Source organism: Dermacentor silvarum, chromosome 4 (assembly GCF_013339745.2).
Source record: "Dermacentor silvarum isolate Dsil-2018 chromosome 4, BIME_Dsil_1.4, whole genome shotgun sequence".
In the NCBI taxonomy this organism is placed as follows: Eukaryota; Metazoa; Arthropoda; class Arachnida; order Ixodida; family Ixodidae; genus Dermacentor; species Dermacentor silvarum.
The window spans coordinates 121,579,053-121,605,731 of record NC_051157.2 but is presented as its reverse complement, the minus strand read 5'-3'; the positions used below and the strand labels follow the sequence as shown (position 1 = coordinate 121,605,731).

Here is a 26,679-nt window from a genome sequence, read left to right as displayed (position 1 = left end):
GTCTGCACCAGCATTTCAGAATATGCACGCATACCTATAAACTTGCGCGAGGTGCAAGGTTGGTAACAAAATGCCATCTCTTGAGTACTGGACGTGTGAAGTAGCAATCAAATGCCCTGTAGAGTCATTATTGTTAAACTTTATTTAGTGAAATATTGTTGCTACTGAATGCCGCCGATGCTACGATGCTTGGACACGTAATTAGATACCGCAGTCGGACGCTGGCTTTCAAGAAACCAAAGGCCATTTAAGTTCGCGTGCCTAATTGGCTCCTTTGTGCGAGCTTGCGGAAGGCACCCAATGGGGCTTGCGGATTTTAATTGTCGATTTCAATGGTTCGTGAAAGTGCGCGTCTCACAGCGGTACGAGGCAGCGTGCGTGCGTGCATATACGGAGTGAGGCACAGATGCGACAGTTTACAAGACACGCTGCGTTACCTGGACAATGTGGTGTCGGAAGCAACTTGTGACAGCAACATGGCGTGGAAGAGAACCAGGAGCCGTGTGCAAGGGTTAAAATAAGCCTTTATTCGAGTAAACTGCTAGTATAAGCCACTCCGAGAATCATTTAACTGATTCGCTAAAGAACATATATGTGATATGGAAAGGCGAATATTTTCGATCTCAAGGCTGTGGAAACCTGAAAAGCAGGCGAGATACCGCCTGTCGTGAACGTCTGAAGACTAAAGAGCAAGCGAATATTGACGAATAGGTGCAACATTAGAATGTAGCCTGTCGTACAGCGCCAGAACTTTAAGAATATTACCCGCTGTATGGCACTGAGACATGAATTGGTAACTTCTAAAAACAAAGTCGGCCGGGCACGTTGTCAGTCAACAAATCTTGATTTCATCGCTCGTTTTTCCCATTTGGACGTCGCTGCTTCACGTGCCATTGCGCCTTCATGTGCTGCGCTAGTATACCACAAATTTGTGCAAATGAATGTTCTAACAGCCGCACCTCCTTCCGCGCATCTCCGTCGTTCGCAGCCCATGGGCTAGTTAGTGTTAGTTAGCCCGAGAACTCGGCCCCGAGAAAGTAAGCCCCGTGAACTCCTCTACGTCCCGTTTCATCAACCCTAAGCCATTAGCATATTATGTGTGTCTAGGCAAAGAAACGTCACAGACTCTCGCAAACAGGAACGGTGCCGCTGCGCCGCGACAGCGCCTCTAACGCGTTCTCCCACGCAAACTAATTTTGCGGACATGCGGCCTCATAATGGCCCGTCTCGTGTATACGCAGCGGCTGCCTTCGGACGCCTCTTATCTTTCCGCTTTCCGAGTTAATGAACGCGTTACGGTTGGGCATATCTTGCAGCGTCTTGTGTGCATTTTCGCAGGCCTTTACCTCTACAGCGCTCGAAGCTACAATGCGTGGTTAAGAGCTCGAGAGGATCGGCTGCGTACACAAATATACCCATGTCGAACTGGTTTTTCAAGAGACGAGCGCATTTTTCTCTTTATCATTACCGCCCCGACCAACGTGGTGCTCGCCGTGAATTCGGCGGCACCATGCAGCGCAGCTTCAGTGATGCTTTGAGTCGTGGGCCTCCTCGTGCGGGGCCGACGGACGCCGCGGCTGCGAGGTGTCGCTGTGCGCCGACTTGCGCGACCCCTGGCTGGAGCGACGGTGCTTCTTGCGCTTGCGCTTGCTGGTCGACATTTCGCTCGCATCCTTGCTCGTGTTGCTCTTCGCCGATGCAACCGGGTGGCTCTTGAACGTCAAGTCCGCTCTGCGAGATACACCCCGTTGCGGGAACGATCAATTGTCAGGAGGAGAAATAAAAAAAACAATCAAGGAGAGTTAAGGCAGGGAGGTCAACCGAACATGCGTCCTTACGCACAACGGAATATGCACATGGGGACTATAACCGTTCCCTCAGGCAGGTGCACTTGGTCTGCACTAGAGCGCGAACGGCTTTTCGCGCCATCGACGGATGTGGCCACTGTCCCAGTGTTTTCGACTCGGAAAATGGTACAGAGTACGTATTATTTTAGGAAATCAAAAGCGCGAAATATACGCGCAGAAAGACACATACGACAGGGTGTCTTTGTTCGCGTCTATTTGGCGCCTTTGATTGCCTGAAATATGACGCGCGAACTAGCTCAAACCAAGATTCTACGAGTTTAGCTGGTCTAAAGTTGTCTGGAGAGGCGTTGATTAAAAAAAAAAATCAACGCCTCCCCAGACAACTTTAGACCAGCTAAACTCGTAGAATCTTGGTTTGAGCTAGTTGGCACATCATATTTCAGGCAATCAAAGACGCCAAATAGACTCGAACAAAGACACCCTGTCGTATGCGTCTTTCTGCGCGTATATTTCGCGCTTTTGATTTATTTCCTGAAATAATACGTACTCTGTACCATTTTCTGAGTAGAAAATACTGGGACAGTGGCGCCTTTGATTGCCTGAAATATGACGCGCAAACTAGCTCAAACCAAGATTCTACGAGTTTAGCTGGTCTAAAGTTGTCTGGAGAGGCGCTGATGATGTCGTGCTGAGAGCAAGTGCACAACAAGTGTTCGATAGTTTCTTCGATCCACAAGCATCGCACGTTGGTCTATTGGTCATTCCAATGAGGAAATAAAGATTGTATGCAAGAGCATGAATAACTCTACAAGAATAGTTACCAATAAAAAAAACTACGTTGTACTCAAGAGAGGTGTACCAGCTGAGATCATCGCAAAAACTAAAAGAAAAGAAAAGCGGCTCATACTTCTTCAATCGATTCGTTACATCTGGTGCAAGTCCCCTGTTATCCCAAGCTTTCTTTCCCCGATACTTTAGCGTACTTCAGCACTAAGTGACGTGCACGTGGCCTGGGTTTCAAATGCTAGTAAATACAGAAGCAAGGACCGGATCCTTGCTTTTCCCGCTCCCACCCTTGCGCGCATCAGAGGACGAAGCGCACCCTCCCCGCCTTCCTCCCTAGAGCGCGGGAGAAGTCGCCGCCGCATCAAGCCACCATCCTTCGCGGCTAACCGTCACAAGCTTTGCCTCGCACCTACAGCATACGGCACGCGGCCGCAATCTTATCGCATTTGAATTTTATACGGAACATCACGGCGACGCCATCACCATCGGCGGATATTTGCCTTGAGCGTCCATATATATATATTTTCTATCGCAATACAATACAGGTTGTGGGATCGAATCCCAGCCGCGGCAGGCCGAATTTCGATGGAGTCGATATGCAAAAACGCCCGTGTGCACTTGCGTTAGCGCACGTTAAAGAACCCCAGGAGGTGAAAATTAATTCGGAGCCCTCCACTACGGCGTGCCCCATAATCTGAACTGTTTTGACACGTAAACCCCAGAAAGAGGAAGAACAAATTCATAAGGGCGTTCTATGCTGCTTGTCGATGCATGCGTCCGTGGCCTAATGGTTTCAATGTCGGGCTTCTGCGCTACAGGTAATGTGTTCGAATCCCGTCGGAGAGTGATTTTAATAATGTTTATGTAATTATTTACTACACAGTACTTTGTTGAAAATGACGACTATACAAAAGTCGAAGAGATGCTTATAGCCAGAAGGGCGAAATTTAGGCAAATACATGTACTTCCCACAATTCCCATGCTGGCTAGAACCGCCCCAATTGCAGCCCCCATAGACACAGGATGTATGTGGCTTATGCAGTAACTCCAGTTACTGTATACAGTAACTCTAGTAGACGCTAGCGCCAGAGTTCCCTCTAGTAATTATTCTGTGAAACTATTGGGTGGCTTCTTCTTTCCTCTTGCTACGCCAGGGAGTCAGCGCATGCCTTATTGGTTTGCTCCTCAGTTTTGAGGCGCGGACATTGAAAAATCTGTGGGAGGGTAGACATGCGCAGCTCCGCTGCAAAAAGATAGGAGGGAGCATCGTGCAACGCAATTGAAACCCAAAGTGTCGTCCAAACACGTGCTGAAAACATCAGAGCACTGAGGATACGTCAGACTGCGCGGGAGGTTTTAGTACACCTGGTTGATTTTTTCGATTCCCATTTTATCCCATTCCCATTTTCTTTCCTCCATGCCACTCCACGCCCATTCGGAACCAAACGCCTCGGCAAATCTCGATTCTTGCACCGTGTTCTCGACGCAAGTGGTCACGTGTTGGGCCGACACTGAGAAAAGGGACTGGCGTCACGGAGCGTTCGCTTGCCAAGGCTATAGCTGCGTGACGTAATGCTCTCTCCCAACTTTTTCCTTCCTCCATGGACGGTGCACACTATAGTGCGCTCAGCCGTGATGGTTGCTGTGCGTATACCAGAGGAAGGGGAAAAAAAAGCTATTCGCTGGCTCGCTTACGAGTGGGGCGAAGGGCGGTCGGGCACTTTCTCGACTTGCGACAGCTTCTCTTCCGAGCCGCTGGGAGGCGCGGTCACCGCGATTTCACGAGCCGTAGTAGACGCCGACGTCGTACTTCCGACCGCGGCAGATGTCTCTGCTGCGGACGCCGCGGACGGCGTCAGCGCAGGCTCTGCAGCCGCGGGCGGTGGGCCCGCAGCGGGATGCGCCTTCAGTGCCGCGCCTTCGACCAAGGGTGCCTTGTCGGCCACCTTGGCGTCGGGCACCTTGGCGTCGGGCTGGAAGCAGTGGAACACGTCCCAGTCGAGAGGCGCATGGCCACCGGCGAAGAGCCACGAGCTTGCGCCGGACACCACCACCAGGGTGAGGAAGCTGATGACCATGGAGAAGGTGCGGAACGGGAAGAGCTGCATGTCCTGCTCGTAGTCGTAGAAGGGGTACTTGATGAAGGGCGGTATCCTGAGGATGGACTCGCCGCCGCCCGCGCGCAGGACGCAGCCGACCACGTAGGCGGCGAACGAGCCGTACGTGTTGACGTGCTCCTTGAGGTACACCACGCTCACGAGCTGCGGGAAGAGGATGACGTAGACCAGGTCCGAGGACAGGTACCACAGGCCGTAGATGGACTCGGCCGTGAGCGCCATGAAGGTGGCCAGCGCGCCCACCAGCACGATGGAGACGCGCATCACGCCGATCACCTCCTTCTCCGTGGCCTGCGAAGCGTCAGTGGAACGGCACACTTTTAACGACAACTGCGCATCGGGTTGGAAGGGAATGTCGCAACTACAAGAACACGTACACTTATTCTGCAGAATAACTGAACAAGTAACTCAGCGCAATAAAAAAAGACAGACACAAGAAAGAGAGAAACAAGGACAAGCGCTTCATTCTGCAGAATGAATCGAAAAACAAGGACAAGCATAGTGCTTTCATAGTCGTATACCCTATAGCATTTTATGATGGGGCAGCACGTACGTTGCTCACTTATCCTCAGTTCAACACATTCACAATCAATCAATACGTTTTATGTCTAGGGCTTCTTCGTTACTTTTTACGCATAACATTTTATCTGTGCAGAATATAAACAGATATATTCTTTGAATTTTTGTTTAAGTAAGCGTCCGGAAAGTTTCCATTTTCTCTCCTACGTCCTAGTCAGTTTCCTCGTGTTCTGTTGACTCGTTTTGTCACATCAAATAACTACTTATTACTCTTATGTCCATAACTAATTACGGCTCACTGTTAATTTTTCATCTGGTTCAATGCTGAAGTCATTGCCTGCCGGCATAGAAAAGGGTTGCGTTGATTCATTTAAAAGGTCTCATTTTCATAGTTTTGTTTGTTTGCAGTGTTGTATAGTATTCACTTAAAGCTTTTCTACAGTGTATGATAGTTGTTCTGAATAGCCTGATGCTGTTCATTGTATAAACTAATTTCTTTGATGGAAATATTAACAGGAGGCCTCGCATTACGTCTTTTGACGAGACCTGCTTCTGTATTTGTCTTCTTTGAAATTTATACTTCAACAGTACGAAAAAAAATTTGCGTAGCTTGCACTGGAGGCGCAATGCTAAAGAGACCGCGGAGCTGATGGGCACCTACCTAGTCCTGACTTTTGGGCTATGCTAAGCAATACCAAGACATCCCCAGCATTTTCCGGAATTGATTGATTATTGATCGATTAGCTATGGATTGGCTATTGATTGGCTATCACAAGGTATTGGCCACGTATTTGGGCTAGGCTAAGCACTAGCCAACGGCGCATACCAACACTACATATGGGGCAGAAACTTGGAGATTAACAAAGAAGCTCGAGAACAAGTTAAGGACCGCACAAAGCGCGATGAACGAAAAATGTTAAGCCTAACGTTAAGAGACAGGAAGAGAGCGGTGTGGATCAGAGAACAAACGAGGATAGCCGATATTCTAGTTGACATTAAGAGGAAAGAATGGATCTGGGCTGGCCATGTAATGCGTAGGATGGATATCCGGTGGACCATTAGAGTTACGGAATGGATACCAAGAGAAGGGAAGCGCAGTCGAGGACGGCAGAAAACTAGGTGGGGTGATGAAGTTAGGAAATTTGCAGGCGCAGTTGGAATCAGCTAGCGCAAAACAGGGGTAATTGGAGATCACAGGGAGAGGCATTCGTCCTGCAGTGGACATAAATACAGGCTAATGATGATGATGATGAAGCACTACCAAATCATCCCCAGTATTTTCCGGAATTTGATTATTGATCGATTAGCTATTCATTGGCTATTGACTGGCTATCGCCAGGTATTGGCCACGTATTTAGGCTAGGCTAAGCACTACCAAGTCGTCCCCAGCATTTTCCGGAATTTGATTATTGATCGATTAGCTGTTGATTGGTTATCGATTGACTATCACAAGGTATTGACTACGTATTTGGGCTAGGCTAAGCACTACCAAGTCATCCCCAGCATTTTCCGAAAATTATTTATTATTGATCGATTATCAATTACCTATTCATTGGATATCAATTGGCTATCGATGACTCTAGTGCGATACAAGTGAAGAGAAATGCGGCTTTTCCCCGTTCCAGCCAATCGTGTCGCCGCGTTACAGTGTACTAGTACACTGTAGCGCGTCAACGTGACGGACCGCCTTACACCTACGAGTAGCGCCGTTGGAGCCACGTTTCTCTGAGTAAATCCGCACGCAGAAGTAGTTCCGAAGAACGCCGTTATTTCGAGCGAAAATAAAATCTTAGCTGCAAATTAATTGTATCTGCCCGTTCCAATACAAGAGGTGAAAGGGCTTATTTGTCAATTAGAGTAGTGAGTTGAACAAAAGGTAGTGCAGCTGAAAATGTGATCTACACTGGGGCAGTGCAATGAAAACAAATGTTCTCTTTTTTTGTAGCGAAGCTATATCCCTCCACCAACCAACGGTTCTTTTGTGTGCCCAGCAAAAAACTTCCACCAAAGTGGGCCTATCCTGGCGATAGTGCAGAAAGAGTCCAAGCTTCCGCCCAAGTGGACCGATCCTGGCGATGGTGCAGAAAGGTTCCAAGCTCATTGGCACATACCAGTGACGAAAAAGAGAGAAAGAGAAAAATAAAGAGAGAGAGAGAGAGAGAGAAAGAAAATCACCACGAAGGTCAGATACACACACGACTAGCTTCGCTTACCCCCATTTTCTCGACAGGGGAAGGGCTGGTGATTTTTTTTTCTTTTCTTTTTTGCGGTTGTTTATTTGCGAACATCCACGCATTTATTTGCGGGAAGTTACCAACACTTTGCAGCAAAATAAGCCGTGTATAACACAGCGTTTTTAATCGCCGATGAAGCGAGAAAATATTTCAGTAAACTGCAGCGGCGGCGGTTTCCCGAGGGCGCCGAGCGGTGACGCAGTAAACGAAACGCCAGAGCGATCGTCGTTTCCGAGCGCGTTAAAAACACTGCACGCAACACACAAACAAGGCTTTTCACGGAATTCACCTTGGGATATGACAAGGGCACTAAATTCAGCTTGAGAGAGCACAATCTCACTGACAACGCCGATGGGTAGACGCGAACAGCGGAGGCGACCATATTGCTAAAAGTTCGTAAGCGCGGAAGAAGACGCTTTTTTCGCGACCGCGGCGCGAAAAGAAACGTGACGTCGTCCGCGACGTCACGTTGACACAGCGCCACCATTGGCTGGAAGGGGGTCCGGTCCTTTGGCGGGGAAAAGCCGCATTTCTCTTGACAATTGTATCGGACTATAAGCTTAAGTAGTCCTAACCATGCTTAGCTAGACTTAGCCAGGTTCAGCTTCGCTAGTTCACAGGGGTATGTGCCATTGCGCTTTTTTTTTTTCTTTTTTTTTTATTGCGATAAAGACTTGCCGTTAAGGCATAATTCTTGATGTGTATATGTGTATTATATGTGTGCTGTGAGGCCTGTGTTGTGTATGAATTGAAGCAGTGTTTTGTGGAATCTGTTATCATGTATCCAGCGGTCATAGCTGGTTGCCATTGCGCTTGGACCCTTTCTGCACTACCGCCAGCATCGGCTCACAATTTTTGTCCGCGACGGACGGACTAACGGCCTGCTTAAATAGCTCCGCTGTTAAAAAAAGAGGCCTTGTATTCTCGATTATCCCCACGCTCAGACGGTGGGACCACGACTCAGTCGCTGCTTCGTGTCAGAATTCGCGGTCTCTTCGCTGATATGGCTTCTTTATCAGGAAATATTGGTCAGCTAGGGTAAATCCTTTATTCGTAATAAGGATCGGCAACTCCTTTACAAAGAATTCTTTCATTTCGAATGACAGGCAACGATTCCTGTAACAAGAAACTAGCCTCCGCCTCTACATTCCACAATCCATTACGTCTCAGCTTTACGATTCTCGACTGATTATTATGGTAATGCACATTCACTTAAAAGTATATATGGCCTGCTTCAATTTTCAACGCGATAGCGTTAAGGACGCCGTGTCGCAGAAAATTCGGCGTTGGTGTCGGCGTCGGTATCGGCGTCGGGGGCGTTGCCCGGCCAAGAAAATCCCGAACCACGCCGACCACGCAGGCACTCCGCGTGGCGCAGAGGCGCTGGTGTACTAATCAAATTTCTCATAATAAAATGCGTCAGAAAAATAGTAAAGTACGACGTAACCGCAACCTAAAGACGTGACAGCGTCGGATTGTAATTTGTAGATACTAGAACATAGGAAAAAAAGAAAACAGCGCAAAAAAGACAGGGACACGAGAGAGCGACACGCACACAGCGCTGACTTGCAACAGTTTATTCATGAGGACATGAAGGAATAAATATATATGGCACTACCATGCGCAACATGTGAATACTTATCAAAACACTGGAGCATCATTTTCAATGCTGATAATGATAGCCACGTGCTGACAATGCACACTGGCTGTTTGTCATTCAAATGTTGTTAAGATATGCGATTTCCTGAGATTAAAATGCAATAGAAGGAGAACTGACGCACGAGCTATGAAATTTGCTGATGAAATCTGCCTCAATGATTCCACGTGTCAGCTGTGAATTATGTCTAGCCAGCATTTCACTTTTTTCGAAGTAGGGCTTACACCTGTGATTACGACAATGAATGCCCAAGTGACCCTGTACCGTGTTGTACACATTGTTATGGTGCTCCCTGAGACGATCATTTAGGCACCTGCCGGTCTGTCCCACGTACTTTTTTCCACAGGAGAGAGGAATCACATACACCACGCCAGTGGTGCAGGACACGAAACCATTCCTGTGTTTCACTGTACAACGACCACGCCTGGTTTGTGAACCAAACTTCGATAGTTTTTCCAGAGCGGAAAAAACCACCGCAACACCAGCGCGTTGCCCTAACCTCTTCAGTTTGTGGGACACATCATGTATATACGGAAGTACTGCAAGTTTTTTTTTTCTTTTCCACTGGCGGACGTGGCGCTCGATTGTTTTCACCCCGCTTGATTTGCTTAAAAAGCTTTTCCACGACGGCTTATACTAAAGCCTTCGTGTATCCGGCAGATAACGAGCGGTCAATTAACCTGCGCATCAAAACTTCTTTGCATAGAATGCGCGCATGACCTTCTGAGGGCACTGACGAGGCACACATTAACGACTCCTCTTTTGACTAATTTCGAATGTGCTGACTTGAAAGAGAGAACCGGTTTCCCGCTCCTCGGTTCGAAGGACCAGCACAAATGTTTGCTGAAAGAGCACAGTTTGGCGTCCAAAAACCTTAGACAGTTATTTTCAGGTAGCTTTTCAGGTAGTGTTTTGCTAAGTATTCACATGTTGCGCATGGTAGTGCCATATATATTTACTCCTTCATGTCCTCATGAATAAACTGTTGTAAGTCAGCGCTGCAGTGCGCATGTCGCTCTCTCGTGTCCCTGTCTTTCTTGCGCTGTGTTTTTTTCCAATGAATCACCAACAGGCCCAAGCTTCCACGCTAAAACTAGAACATAATTCTCTTACGCGGAAACTGAAACACAAGCGCCTTTTTCAGTACTTATAACAGCGGCGCGCCGCGGTTTTTTTCCTTGCCAAAATACCATCCAGATGGCGCTCGCCTCGGCAGCCTACAACAGCGTTGCATGTAGGCTCTCTACGGCCGCCGCATGCGGAGGCTAAGTTGGAGAAAAAGAAAGTTGCAGTTGCCGGGAGGCCTGATAAGCAGCCAGGGATCTTTGAATGCTATCGCGTTCATCTCTTAAAGACGAGCTTAAGCGTCCTCCATTTTTTTTCGTCAGATTCAATGAATAGTAGTGGCAGCTGCATGTGTGTGCACACCCTGTGTATTCTGTGATGTTTACTCACCGCAGAAAATTCACAGTGCACTGCAACGCTGAACCATTATTGGCTACAGAAGGAAACTCCCCGATCACCCACCTCTATTAGCCAATAAGAAAAAAAAAAGCGGACCAGGCGAAACACTCACGTTCTGTCTGATGCCGAGTTTGTAGATATTCCAGGCGAACATGGAGGCCGCGCTGAGGATGGACGAGTCCGAAGAGGACATCACCGCCGCGGAGACAGCGCCCAGCCCCATGGCGGAGACGAAGCCGGGCGTCAGGTACTGCAGCACCAGCGGCAGCGTCAGCGACGTCGCCTCGCCCGTCAGCGGAATGGGCTTCGTGTAGCCCGCCTGCGTCAAGTCTGCACGCGAGGGCGCAGATACGGTGCGAATACGGCGGCGAAGGCCCGTGGACGGGTCATGCATGGGACAAGAATCGATCATGGACGGAAAAGCCGTCTCTCTGCGGCGACCACATAACCTCGCGAATTCTTGTGCCATCTGAGCATGGCAGCTTCACGTAACGGCGCAAAGGATAACGATTAAGTTGAAAACAGCAGCCGCAATAACCCCACACAATGGCGCTTATTATTTCTCCGACGTGAGGCGAGCAGACGTCCGTGCCGTGGATTATATATTGGCACACATTTCGTGTCACGTCGCGTACCGTGTGGCATATCCTTATAGGTTATGTCCATCGGTTATAAATGCCATCTCTCTCCAAGCCTTCCTTCACAGCTGAAGTGCATTTGATACTGCACCACGAGGGCTGGTTTAAGAAACCCCATTCCGTAGTGCAGTGCACTTAAGGACTGTTTCCTGTTCCTTGACGCTGGCAATTACAAGTCGCTGGCACTGCACTGCACACTGTGCTTTCCCGTGTGTGTAGCAGTACTGGTGCTGTACTCACTGGCCGCCTTGGCTACGGCGCCGATGATGACGGGCGGGATGGCCATGAACAGGCAGCCGAACGACGCCATGTACGACAGCAGCTCGGCGCCCTCGGCCGTGCGGCTCGAGAGAACCCGCTGGAAGTACACCTGCGAGCGCATCGCGTTGAGTGGGTTGAAGAGCGGAAGGTAAGCGCGTAAGGAGAGAGGTGGCGGCGAGCACGTGCCTTTAGCAGGGAAACTTTTGAGTTAGTCGGCGAACGCTCGCATTGGACGAGCAGCGCTAAAACAGGCGAGGACGTAATACTTCACTCGACCGTTACTTAGCGTTGTTGTAGACATGCAGGACATTGCCTTAGATAATAGGTTTGATATTTCTCCACGTCTCTAGTAGATCGTCTATGACATGACATGTCTATGTCGCGTTCTGTTAATACAGTATTTTTTCAGCACGGACTGCGAAGATAAGCAACTTTCCCAAGCGCTACAGAAAATGCCTTAGTCGCGGCTCCGCAGGTCCATGCACCATTGGAAAATGTACGGTGACAAGTACACGCAGCAACAATATTTTAGAAGCGTGAATTGCTGGGCTAGTTGGTTCATGTTGTAAAGCGAAATAAATGAGTTGTAAGTCCGGCGACTGTGTGTGCGCGCCTCCTTCTGGTCCTGCGTCTTGGTTACCTCAGTTTTTTTTTTTTTCGCTTAACAACAATATTTTCCGCGGAATGGAAGAGGGTATTTGCTTTACTTTTGCAGCAGGAGTTTAGTGCACTATCCTGGAGCGGGTGTAAAGAACGGGGTTATAATACACGACTGGTGACAAGCCTGACAGGGAGCAATGCGAGAAGTTCGGAGCACATGGTCCACCAACCTGCCAGGGCACGCCGCCCATCATGAGGAGCAGCATGGAGTCCCAGTAGATGCCGAAGTCCCTCCACTCGACGCTGCCCACGAAGTCGTTCCTCGGGTACGAGATCGGGCCCACCGCCTCGTGGAACATGGCGAACGGAACCGACAGCCACTGAGCGACGAGGGGCAAAAACACGACGTCAAGCTGTGCCACTGCTCACTATAGAAAAGTGCAATTACACTACTGAAGACTGTGGTATGAAAGTTGCATAAACAGGAATAAAGCGCCTCAGATAGGCTGGTCAACGTTTCAGTAGGTGGACCCACCTTTGTCAAAGAGACCTTGTCATCTCTCCGAGGATGAGAAGGCCACCTTTGACAAACATGTAGGTCCACCTATCGAAACGTTAGCCAGTCCTTCCGAGGCACTTTATCCCCATTTATGTAACTTTCATGCCACCGTGTGCAACTCCTTCCGTCGTCCCCTTTCTCGATTTTGGACTTCTGAATTGGCACGTTAGCTAAAAAACAATTCCAGAACGCCGTGCCTTAACGCATTCACTTTACGAGGCCTAAGATTAGGCAGATGCCCTTTACTGTCGTCACACGCAATAGCATTTACGGAGAATGTTAAACAGAAAAGACAACCAAAGGACCGTATACCAGGCCGAAGAAGATGGCCAGGAGCTGGATGACGTCCGTGTAGGCGACCGAGTAGAGGCCGCCCGTGAACGTGTAGAAAAGGGCGATGCACGCCGACGCGACCACCGACTCTGTGCGTTCAAAGTCCATGATGACCTCCACGGTGGCGCCTGCGCAATACATGGATGGAAGCGCGATTCAGCCTCTAGTTGGAAGTCAATAAAAGAGAATGTCTTCCTCAGCAAGTTGGGGGGGGGGGGGGGGGGGGGAGAATGGGCATAGTCACTCTGCACGGCGCTTACCGCGCAACCCCTCCCGTGAGAAGAGTAGGAGGAGCGTCGGAGTGCTTCAATTGTTTTACTGTACTTCTTTTTAGACTACAGATATCCACGGGAACGGCCCCCATTCACAGACTGCGCTACCTTCGGCATCGGCCCACATTTTTAGACTACACTATGTTCGGAATCCGTCCACGAAAAACACTAGAAACCCAAAAGCCCGACACGGAAAAGTGGAGGTAACTCGCTGAGGAAGGCACTGTCTTCACAATTGTGAGCGAGTATGTCCGCACAAACGATGCGTTGTTTTCCTGTGTGTGGCAACTGTCGCAATAATCGGCAGAAGCGCCAGTGGTATAATGGACGGCAAGGACAACCGCCAGGAGGAACGACAGAAACAGATGCCTCAAGATTAAAGCGTCGCGCCATATAGCAGTGCTCAATAAAACGCTTTGCTGGGCTAGTTGTATACACAATTTTCTTTAACCAGAATTGTGGCGCAACAAAAAAAAATGTCACAGTTTCGCCCTAAGGGCGAAGCAATGAATGCGATAGCAACACGGCAATGTGACACGAAGTAAGGTGAGCGGCTTTGGTAGCAATATGAATTGTAGTAAACATGAGCTGATTAAGTAAGCAGGTGAGCTGACGGCGACGACGACGGCAGAAATCCAGTTTAAGTGTCCATATAATTGCTATCGCAATAATAAATTTATGGGAAGTGAGCGTCTTGTACATACATGTTGGTGCTGTCGTCCCTTGTTTTATTGCGATAGCAATTATATGGACACTTAAACTGGATTTCTACCGTCGGCGCCGTCGCCGTGAGGTTCCGTATAGATAACATCATCGCCGCGCGCCGTATGCCCGAGCGGTAGCGTGCGGGGGACGCGCGCTATCACGGAGAGCGAACGCACGGCGGAAAGCAAACGCGACCGTCGCGCGTGGGGATATGGGAGGGAGGGAGGGAGGCGGGGCGACGCTGCGCTCCGACACCAAAGGCCTATCTTGCAACCGGGCGCAAGGGGAACTTCCCACTCAATCTCCCACGCGCAAGCAAGGAAGCGGGACGGCAGCGCCGGAGGGAGCGGGGGGGGGGGGGGGGCGCACTTCTACTCTGCCAACAACCGCGCTCGTCGCTCGCCGGCCGCACTGTCTCTTATCTCCACACGGCTCTGACCTTTTCTATGCGCTGTGCATTCGCCGCTCAGTTTCCGTTGAAGCGATAGACCGCACGTACCTTCGCCCGCTGCGACGTATATGCGCTTGCTGCCAGCGTTTTGACAGTCGTTGTCTGCGGTCATTCAGTGTGATCTATTTATGTTTGCTTGTGCGCGCTCACACCACGCTTGTTCATTCAGTTAGTAATAGTCGGGCCACATTTTCCAACGCACGCTACACATGCAATGCTGCCTGGATCGGCAGTGCAGCGCTACAGGTGTGTCCCTTCGCACGCGCTGCCCACGGGAAGCGCTTCTCATCAACACCACCGGTTCACACGCGCCTTCTCGTGGTCATCGAGTCTCTCTTCATGTCGGTCTACTTACGCCGCAGCACACCTGCTTACTTAATCAGCTCATGTTTACTACAATTCATATTGCTACCAAAGCCGCTCACCTTACTTCGTGTCACATTGCTGTGTTGCTATCGCATTCATTGCTTCGCCCTTAGGGCGAAACTGTGACATTTTTTCGAAAAGAAAAAAAAAAGGACTGTATACAAATTGTTTACCTTGAGCATGCACAGGCTCTGATACCGCGCTGTCAGCGACTCGAACCCTAAAACGAAGCTGTGATGCAGTAGTGCGTGAGTTGGCATAGGCCTAGTTTATCAAAAATAAGGCAGACACATGCGTAAGTGAACCTTCTATTGTGATCAACAGTAACGATATTGTGATCCCCAGATATCGCTTTTGCTTATGCCTATGCGCATGTGCTGCATATGGCCTGTTTTCTTCTGGAAATAAATTAGTTGAAAGTGCGCGCCTGCTCCATGTTGCTTCTGTCATCTCTGGGTCTTGCTGCGCCACAATGGGGAACAAGCGCTGGCCAGGAGGCGCTACGGCAGTTTGGATGTGCAGCTGAAACATTCTGACACCACCCGATAGGGAGACCACGACAATGGTACGACATTTTGGATGATAGCGGACGCGCGCCTGTATCAACGTTTGCTTTCGTTCTATGCATCGAGCCAAGCTCTGGCCATACGGCCATACCTGATGCGCGGTGGAGAAAAGCGCATGCGCTCAGGCGTTCTAGCACGCCGGTTCCCAGCCAGGCCAAAATCTGGACACATGTACCTCAAGAAGAGTGGTGAAATTGATGACTCGAAATCTCAGCATGTGCAGCTGAAAACTGTTTCCACCGCTCGCTATAGGCTGTGTGTTATACGGCGCTGCTGCTGGAACGCGAAGTTTCAGCGCTGGTTGCCCATTCTGGTTAAAAAGAAAATAACAGCACTCGTTTGTTTGTCGGCGAACATGTGCGGCGTGAGGCGCACTGTGTTCTTCGTTTTGTTATCCTGAATGTATATATTGACACGTATACATGTTTATCTTTCACCGGCGGCCGTTCTCCACCGGCTAACAAATGTTAAACGTTATCGCTCGGCGCAGGACGCGCCTGTATCGGAAGTTTCTAGAACGTTATCGATGCTTCTTTCCGTTGCCTGTTTTCACCTACGCTGATGTTATCTGATTGTATGACCGGCGCGAATTGTCTAGAACTTTCTGGAAGACACTGCGGGTACCAGCGATTAATCTGGAACATTCGATGACTCATGTATAAAAGCCGGCGCGTTTCACCGCTGATCAGATTTTCGACGATCGCCGACTGTGTTCGCCGCTTTCGTTGTGCTTCCGAGTGTAGCTTGCTTTTGTCGGCACAGGTTCGACCAATAAAGAATCAGTTTCGTCATACACAGTTTTATTACTATTTACTTCGGCGTCACTACTACGTGACAATATACGTATATACGTTGTACTTTTGTACGCAAGTCATAAAGCATACTCGAGAGTGCACAAATGTCCAGGAAAAAGTAACTGATTACAATTACTTCATTGAAAAATCTAATTGTTTACAGTTAATAATTATTGCCCGACGCAAATAACTGAAGAATTACTCGATCAGAAGTAATCGATTACTTTTACGTTACCTTCGTTCGAACTTTTATAACGATTGCGCAGATACCATGAACAGAACGAGCTGGCCCGACACATTAAGCGCATCCTCTTCAGCCCTGCCTACATCTCTTGCTTACTAACAATGGCTTTCAAAAAAAAAAAAAAAAGAAAACAACAATTGGTCATTTTCTCTTGTTTTTGTCGTGAACACATCAGCAGCGACAATGAAAACTCGCTCGATGTGCGCGCTTGGGGGGGGGGGGGGTATATAGGGCGGTACTGTCACGCACGGACATCTTGCGCACAAGATTGTCCTTACTCAGCACCTGGGTCCTCTGTAAAGCGCAGCGCTCCATTGTATTATAGTTGCTGGGACTTCAAGAAGATCGCTCCCGGTTGCGCCACCGAAAAGCTGTACAAGTTGTGCGTAGTCGATTTCCTGGCATTAACGTCCTAAGTGGTCGTCGCTATCGAGACGTACCAGCACCGGTTCAATTCGTCGGACAACATTTGGTGGAGCGTTAACATGAGGAAACGAACATTGAGGTTCCGGGTTTGGCCGTCTTAACATGCGTGTCCACGAGGCTGCTGTATTCGCGCGATCTCGGCCGTTCTACTGTAGTTTCCACCAAATTCAGGTTCTTAAGCTGCGTCACCTGCTACGGTGACGTCACTGTCACAATGACGCTACGATGATGATTACTGCTACGATGATGATGACTGCTACGATGACGATGCCTGCTACGATGACGTCACAGTCATCGCTTGTCTCGTTCGTAAAGTAACTAATTGAATGTAATTGGTTACTCAAAAAGTAACTGAATTACATTGAGCGTTACCGAGCAAAAAATGTAATCGTTTAATTGCAAAATTACCAAAAAATGTATTCAGTTACAAGTCATTAATTACTTATAATTCGTTACGTACAAGTGTGTTCGTGGCCCACGAAAGGTCGGACCTTCCCGGGCCCTATACAAGTAGGTGTCGCGTATAGCAAATATGTCGGCAAGGGATTGCACTTTGCTTTACCAGAAAGCATTACCTCGGGGGCTCCGATCTGAATACATGGAAAAAGAAATCGGTTTTCTCGGCAGGCGACTGTGATATTTGACGAACAGGTGTCTATGGCAAGCTTTCAAATTTGTATACGTTTTTTTAGCTTATAAAAAAAGATTAACGATGAAACTACGGTGTCGAATGGTCGGTTGTACAAAGTCCGAAAGGTTGTACAAAGCTTAAAAGGACACTAAAGCAAAACTATAAATCAGTTTAGACGGATAAAGCGCTTTTTGAAAGCTCTGTTGTCGTTAATTTCGAAATATTATGTTTACTATTAAAGGAGAAAATTAAGGTCAAAATTTCAGTTCTTGAATTTCGAGCCGGATTGCAAACGGCGGTACATCACTGACGTCACGGATTTCAGTTTTTTTTCTTCTTTTTTTCGTATTTAGGCCCCTTTGGCGCAGCAATTGTTCCCGGAACTCGACATGTTTAATCTCTGGCTCCATTAGAACACAATGTAGTCTATCTTTACCGCTAAAGAATTAACGAGGCCCTAGAAGACGCTGTCGAAAATTCATGTCACAGCGAACTGGCGCGCGCAACTCAAGGACGTGTCACCACCTGTCTTTTGTTATTGCGCCTTTTCTGGCTTACCAAGCGTCTTATCGTGGTACGAGTGGTGTTTTTGATATTTTAGAAGGGTGATTTACTGATACAGAAATCACTTTGCTCTTTAGTGTCCCTTTAAAGGGTCCCTCACCAGGTCTGGCCATTTCGAACTGACAAGCACAATGCACACAATGCGCGCTTACAATCGTGTGTGCAAATTATTACACCGCTACGCGCCACCGAGAACAGGTGAAATTTCAAACCAAACGTCGTGCGCACTTCTCCCCGCGGGTGCCGCGCTCCCAACCGGAGAGTCGACGTCATTTGCACAAGTGCGCCTACGTATTCGCAGTGCTGTGACGTCACTCAGAGTGAGAACTTTTTGAGAATTATTGAAGGCAACAGCAGTTATTTATTTGACCTGTTGCTTCCACAGAATAATTTAGAAGAATTTAGAAGAAGAATAATTAGAAGAATAATTTAGAAAGAAGTTTAGCGAAATAGTAAAATACACAAAACGAATGTCTGCGAGTCCTTGTTTTATTTACTTCGCTACCCTGGCAAGAGAGATGTACTTCCATTTCGTCTGCTTGTTCCCACGTCGTGCAGTCACACGCGGAGACAACGAAACTATGTCATTTTCTACCGTGTTCCGGCGCGCGATCAGGCTCTGTGATCCGCTTGCGCCTGCCTCAGTGTTCATGTGGCACTGCTAGTCAGGTGCCAGCGGTACCACGACGTGGTGTATCGCCGTTATAAGGATCCACGAGCCGGGCCAGCCTCTCCAAACGTTCGCGCACTGAGGGATCCAATTCGCAGAAGCAGCCAGAAAACAACGCAGGCGTTCTCGTGCACAGCTCGCAAGATCGTGCACAGAGAGAAACGAAACAAACGCAGCAGCTCGCGGGCTCGAGCAGGACCGTCACCGCAAGTGCGCCACGCATCAAGAAACGCGAGAAAACAAAAAAGAAGAAAGATGGGCAGTTTCGCCCGAAAGGCGAATCATCGATTGCGATAGAAAATGAGTCTACATCTAATACGAAGTAATGATAGTAGTTTCATCGACCGTATAAACTTGTAAACATAGGCATACTAACTAAATGAACAAGGCCCGTGGTCACGCGCGCACAAGCGAACATGAACGCATTTCACTCGATGACCAGCGGAAACTCGCTGTCAAAACGCTGGAGTGAGGAAGCGTGGCCGCGAGCGAATTGACCTTCGTGCTGCGTCTCGCTTCAACGCCAACTAAGCGGCGAGAACAGAGCGCTCACGAAGCTATTAGCCCTCGGTGCACCTGGACTATGTATTCTCGCAGATCGCTTTCATAGATAGGGCCCGGGCGGCCGCAGCCGAAGTAACCCCCCCCCCCCCCCCGGGGGGGGGTACCTTGCGTGCGACGAAGACTGCGCGCTTCCTCCCCGCTTTCCTCACTTGCGCGCTCGAGATTGAGCCGCCATCGTCGGTTCACCCTCGCACGCTTTCACTCGCACATACAGCCTACGGCACATGACGATGTTATTGACCTTGTACTTTATACGGAGCATCAGGGCGACGCCGACGACGACGGCAGAAATGCGCCCGGAGTGTCCATATAATTGCTATCACAACAAAAGCATTTCTACATTTTACATGTATTTTAACAGGCGGCATCGGAGTTGGCCACGAGCTAAAACTTTAAGTGCTTCGACGGTTGGTTTCAGTTTGTGCCATCCCTTCGTCTTTAGTATATTTAGCGAGATTAAAGTTCGTACGCCAGTACCAGATAAATATCCCGTACAATGATGGCGAAGCGGGCAAGTTGCAGCTTATCACGCAAGCATCCGCAAAGAGCGCCGTGACAGCACCAACCGGCGCCATCTTACCGAGGGCGGCAAGGATGGCGGCCGACCAGAACACCTCGCCGCACAGCGCCGGCAGGAAGAGCAAGCAGCCCATGCGGGCGCCGAAGTGCTGCTGGAAAGGGTCCAGCATCGTCTTGTAGCCGGCCTTCCTCATCTTCACCGCGAACAGGTATCCGCCTGCGTAGAGCATAAGCGGCACATGAAGCGCCTCTGGCGCCATCTTGGTGCTTGTTCTTGCATATATGTTGCTCGGAAAAGCTGCCGCGTTCGAATTTTCAGCCCTATTATATATATGCACCGATTCCGCTCGGTGAGCCAATCGAGGCTCTGGATGTCTTTGGCCATAACTGATCTTTGAGCCATAAAAATCCACACATTTAATCATATTTACGCTGCACTGTGCCACGGTAAATATACGAAGCAAGTGGCGAGCCACCACGTGCCCTCCACCGAGCTTCCTGTTCGAGTATCTACTATGGCAGCCTTTTGCAAAAAGTTTAGGACCACGGCGACAGGCCTTTCTCTGCTTCTTTGCATATCCCTGTTAAGTCCCCGTAGTGCTGTAGAGAAAAGTATTTTTTTTTTCATTAAAATACGCGACAAGTGCAAGTCACATCGTGTGCGTGCGTGCTATGTGTGCGTGAGTGTGTTGTGTGCGTCAGCATGTGTACATATGTGTGATCTTGTTTGTATAGCTACAGTATAGTGAACAAAAAGGTACGATATTTCGCATTTTATATTTTGTAAACAACGTGCTTGTGTCAATATTCATGCACCACATTTCAAACTGACGTGACGAGGACGTCACCGATGGCGCCCTATACTGTACATCGAAGTATCCGATCGGTTTAACTCACCGATGAGCAGGCTGAGGGCGTATCCGAAGGGAGCCTGGCACCAGGCGAGCCCGCTGATGTAGACCACTTCGGCGGTACCATTGATATAACCGCCTCCGACCCAGGTCGCTGAAGAGACGAGAAAGGCTCAGGCGTCATAACCCAGGCATACCAACACTGCAGCAGTCGGGTCGTATTATACCGTATTACCACTGTAGGAGCTTATCACCGCGGCACTAGCTCTCTCTCGTGAAACGGAAACGCGCCAAACGTCAGCCCGCAACGGTTCATTCTGACATCCCTTTTCTGGTGTAAGCGTCAAGTTTATCATCGGTAACAATGAATCATTGCAAGAGCAGTGCGTACAATTAAAAAAAAAAGATTACATAAGGGTTACTTAATACCTAAACCAAGCTAGGTTACCACAGATGTTACTGCCGCTGAGTAAGGAACAGTGAAAGCAATCAGATAGATTTGAAAGTATACATGACATTGGGAAACGTGTTACCCATGGAAGAAGAGTACATTTCGACACACCTCGACAAAAGGCGCACAGAAGATTCCGGCAAGGATTCCAGCATCTAAACCTTCAGACGCCATCAAGGACTCGAGCGACAGCATGTGCGTCTCAAAGAGCTATATTATCAGGGTTTCATACATTAATTATTGTACCAAACTCTATGGCTATTATAGTTGGCGCTCGGCAAGAACGTGCCACGCAGCTCGGTTGACGCGAGAGCCCTCCGAGCACGAAAACGGGCAAAAGAGCCACAGAAAGCTATTCACTTTCAACTGGGAGAAGAGATCGAAGAAAGCGATTCGCTTTATAAAAGAAATAGTACGCTTGACAACGAGTATATTTGATATGTAGGTACTAGGTAGCGTCTGTTGTTTCGTTGCGCGATTCCGGAGAAAACAGACCCGGTGAGTGGTGCATCTGGAGCGGTAGTGTATACTCCAAGGAAGCTTGACATACTCCGACTCGCTGTGTGTGTTTTCTGTGTTGAGCCATGTCGGGCGGAATAACGTAGTTTCCATGAAAAGGAAGTCTACGGGATACCTCAAAAAAAAAAAAAAATCGGCGCCGATTTAGCGGTAAATGCGAGAGAAATTCTTTAGCATTACGCCGCACCTTTTTGAGGTCCCGAATCCATGATGTCAACCGCGTTGCAAAGTTACACACACACACACACACACACACACACACACACACACACACACACACACACACACACACACACACACACACACACACACACACACACACACACACACCCACACCCACACACACACCCACACACACACACACACACACACACACACACACACACACACACACACACACACACACACACACACACACACACACACACTTTTTTCCACTTTGACACTTCTAATGCTAACGCATTAAAAATTGCAGTTCAGCCCGAAGGGCGATGCATTGACAGCGATACCAAGCGTTATGCTTGAACTGCTCGGACGGTGTTCGAACTATAAGCGACGCGGATGCTACGTATTAGCGCGACAGAGAGCACGCACTACAAGCTGCTGCTGAGAAACAAGGAACAGCACCCAAACCTTAGCTTGACGTTTACTGTCTGTTCCGCACGGACCAGTGCATGCACACAACAGCATCTCCACAGGAACGCTATAGTGCACTAACAGTGCGCGTGCAGACAACGCTCATGCATGCAGTGGAAGGCAGAACGACACCCTGTCTCCGTCACCGAGCTGCTTGAGCGGAGCATTGATGGTGCGTCCGCTTTGCTTTGTTGTTTTTGCTGCCAAACGCACTCCGCAACTCTGGAGACCCTCTAACCCTCCCCGCGAAAGCTTCGAATGAGCCGTCGATGGCGGGATAGCACGACGACGGCGGCGCCGACGGCAGGAATGCGCCTCGAACGTCCGTATAATTGCTATCGCAAGAAAACCACTTCAGTGGTGAAAATAGGATGGGCACTGCGAAACGCGCGAGCCTAAATTAGCAAATATTTTAGAGCGCAGCAGGCGCCCGTTCCTGCCGCGAGCGTCGGCGTCCGTCGTAACCGAGCGAACGAGCACAGCGATGGATGAAAGAGCGAACGCGGAGCGCTGACGGGGATGAAAGACTGCGATAGCGAAGAGAGCGCGAGGAGGAAAGCGGAGGAGTCTATGGCGAAAGCGTGAGACGAAAAGCGTAGTGCCGCGCAAGACGGACTCTGCGGCGACGATGGCTACGAGATGGCACCAGAGTAGTGCTCGTCGTCTGTTCACCGATGACGCCACCGATACCATATATGGAAACAAAGCGCTGCATGGGCGGAGGTCTGTCTGCGGCGGCTGCTGTGAATCGCGCCTACGCGTCACCCACCGCGGGTATTTTGTTACCTCCGTGACGTTGAACGAAGGAAGAAATGGGCAGCGCAAGTAAAACGTCACAACTGGGTACCAACAGACACAACGAAGTTATATGCGAGTGAGGATCATGATTTTGTTAAGAATAATGTCCCTTTGTAATCGTTTTCATTTTCACAGAGAAGTTGCTTGTACATGTTGGCGTGCGTTTTCTAGTGATTATAAGTCTGCGGTATGGTGTGATCGCCGTGTTTGACTTGTTGCAACGACGTAGGTTTGTTCGCGTTTGTGACTTGGTCTTTTTTTTTGTAGATTGAAGTATTGGGGCACTTGTAACCTCATTTCCTGGATAAGCGATCGATGACAGTACCTACCTCGTCGATTTTTTCTCAGCAGAAATTACACAAGCACAAAACATCACTCAGTCGGAAAAGAATGATGAGAGAAGCGACTTCATTCTCGACTTAGAGGAAGTCTCTTCTCTTGAAGAAGATGTGCTCACCCACTTGGCAGGCTTTTTGTTAAAGCCAATTATCCGCACTGTGGAACACTGCTCTGTGTGCATGTGCATGCTAGCGGCTGAAGAACCTGGACAGGAACACCACCTTACTCAACTAAATGAATATGTCCAAGGCGGAAAATTTTAATTTACGGAAGCAGACAAATTCTGCACTTTGTTTTTTAATGTGACAGTGCTGTCAAGTCTTGCTGAAGGTCAAGATCTGAGCTGTCTGAGAACACCATTGAAAGCACCGAAGGAAATTATTGGAAATAATGTAACCTTGCTAGGAAAACCCACGTTATCAGCACAAAGATGCGATTGGAAAACTTCTTGAGCGATTTGTGTCCACACATCTCCGCATCTATCTACGATGGCTTAACACTCCTGAAAGGCAGATGAGTGTTATGCTAGCAAGACTGTAGCAGGTACGAGCGTGCAGTAGAGTAACCCTATTTTAACCAGATAACCTCGCCGTATATTAATTAGCGCTTACTTTTGTAAATAAATTCTGTTAGGGTGTTGAAAACTGATCTCTGCATTTTTCTTCTTCAGTAGGCACATGCACTGTTGCAGACCTACTAACGCGACGTCTCATAATCTTTCCCCTAGTTTCAGAAATATGACGGGATAACCATAAGAAGCAAGATTACTATTAAAAAAGCTTCAAACTTAAAATTTCATCCAAGTGTACAATTCCAGTAATATTTCTGGGACGTTCACCAGTTAAATGAGTAAATAAAACAGGGATAACCTCGCAAACAAATCGTGCCACCTTCAGCTTGCGATACACGCGAAAAGTGTCGAACAACCTCTTTTGAAACGAGCACTCTATGCAAGCAAACTGTTAATTAGATGTCAAAACACAAAATCTACATTTAAATCGCGTCGATATCGCCCTTAGCACGCCCGATGCCCTTTCTTTCTGCCCGATGGTTAATCTGCAGCCGCCACACGCCCAGCGCCTCGGTATTGAAAAGAACCAAGATGGCGCCGAAAAGCGTGGGTGTCCCCACCCTGAAAGCGGCGCTGGGCATCCTAGGCACACTAGCAAGACGGACACTGCAGCGACGATGGCTACGAGAGGGCGCCAGAGTAGTGCTCGTCGTCTGTTCACCGATGACGCCACCGATATAATATATGGAAACAAAGCGCTGCATGGGCGGAGGTCTGTCTGCGGCGGCTGCTGTGAATCGCGCATACGCGTCACCCACGCGCTACCTCTTGCGATCTCCCGATTAGCGAGGCAGTCGCGCCCCACTTTGTTCAGTTTACAACGTGCCGCGCGATAGATTGTCAGCGCCAGCCAATATATCGCGAAATGAAAACACGTATAGAGCTGAGCTCAAATTTAGCATTAGGGAGCATTCGTAATCGTCGGTGATTTTTTTTTTGCTTCCTATATAAGAACTGTGTGTAACCAAATTAATTAGAAGGCTGCCCTTGAAGTGTTTGCCATCGAGATCGGCCAGCGCCTGTTCTGACAAATTGCACTCGCCTAAGAACTATACACTTTGTGACCACGTGTACTGGTAGTAGACAGCGATCACTACGTCTAAGTATACAGCAACAGAATTTATCGGCTCGTTCCAGTCGCCTTTGCAGCGCCACCGTATCCGGTAGCGCCGGCCACAGTATAACCCTCTGAAAATAATTATCACATAGCAATGCCAGGCTTTGTATATAGTATATGAATTGTTGAAGAAAGTAAGGCACCTCCGCGGGCTTCAAACTTGTGGCATATACGTATAGCTCTGAAAGCTAACGCTCCAGCTGAAAGCACCTAGGTCATCGGCAAAGCTAAATAGAAGTAAAGCCGCTATGCGCCCTCGCAATTAAGTTAACTATGTGCATATACTGTGCGAGGTATAACCTTTCTAAAAAATTGCGAAGCAACTGCGGAAGTGCCGACAGCTGTGGAAATTATATTGACGCTCCCTGCTGTTGAAGATTGGCAGGGAATTTGTTCCTCACTCTTTTGGGCTTCCGTGCATACATAGATTTTCAACGGGAGCTCACCTGTCACTTCTTTTGTAGATTTAATGCAATTAGTGTAATCATTCTAGCACGGTACCAGGCGCTTTCAAATTACCTCTGTGCAGAACTGAACTCGCAAGCGTTTGTTTCATTGTGATTTGGAACATTATAGTATCATGTCTTTATAACTATCAAACAAATGCAATGTTGTTAGTCGACATGGTTCATTTCACGCAAAAGTAAGCATCTGAGCAGAACTACCATAGCTATTCCGAGTGCCCATGTCGGGAGTCATTTCTTTACTCCCCCGCCAGGTGTGCCATAGCTGCTCTTTCGTTCTTAAGGTTAGGGAAGCGATATTATAGTGATTCGGAAAGCGAGCCGTCTTAGTCGCCTGACTGGTCAGAACGGCACTTTTGCTGACGAAAGCGCGATTCTTGTAAGGCGGACATGTCCATTTTGTCTGATGCTGAAGTGCTGATTGGCTGGGGGCGCCTGTCTTCTGGCGCATACCACAGCCCAGCCAATCAGAATTTCAGCAGCAGACGAAATGAACATGTCCGTATGTGAACACTTACAGAATATCCCCCTGGAGTCACCTATCAAGCGCTCGCACAGGTCACGTCATTGAAGCTCTACCATGGCTTCGCTATAGAGAAGCACGTTGTTGGGAACTGTTCTCAGAGATGGCAGTCTTTAGCGCTACTCACTACTGCTTGCCGCGTACCTCCAATGATTCTATAAATTATAGACTAATCTCAGCTCCTGCGCGTGCGCGTGCGCCGCAGACACCAACAGACGGGGACACCGAAATCGACGCACGATCCAAATTTGCTTGCACCTTAGCGTCGCCCATAGGCTGCCGGTGGCGCTTACCGGTCATGGTAAAGACGCCGACGAACAGGCCGATGTTTCTGCCGGCGAGCATGATGTTGGATTGCTCGCCGATGCTCATTGATAAAGTGCTTCGACGCGGCGCATTTGTCTTGCGGCCGGCCCAGATGCCCACCACCAGGATGATGACGTAGAAGAATATGATGGCCAGCAGGCCCGCGACGTTGATCGCCATCTCGCGTCGGTGCTGTGGGGACGGACAGTCACTCGGGGACAGACAGGGACGCCGGCGAAAGAGCAGCTGAGTGCGTGACCTGCGAGCTCGACGGTCAAAACTGATTATGGCGGACGCTGCGCGCTGCTCCTCGGCGTCGTCTTCCTCCTCTAGCGTGCTTTAAGCACAGAGCTCGT

At 48.9% G+C, this 26,679-nt stretch overlaps 1 protein-coding gene across 1 annotated transcript; it reads right to left on the bottom strand.

Moving 5' to 3' along the window:
• Nucleotides 1-609: 609 nt before the first annotated feature.
• On the bottom strand, nucleotides 610-26,679 carry LOC119448871 (high-affinity choline transporter 1). The gene is made up of 9 exons (XM_037712083.2): nucleotides 26,311-26,679; nucleotides 20,646-20,753; nucleotides 19,810-19,965; nucleotides 12,956-13,104; nucleotides 12,315-12,464; nucleotides 11,464-11,593; nucleotides 10,698-10,915; nucleotides 4,290-5,002; nucleotides 610-1,731 (listed from the first exon to the last, which is right to left on the bottom strand). Exons 1-9 carry the CDS (start codon nucleotides 26,501-26,503, stop codon nucleotides 1,524-1,526), a joined length of 2,025 nt encoding a protein of 674 aa, XP_037568011.1. The 5' UTR covers nucleotides 26,504-26,679; the 3' UTR covers nucleotides 610-1,523.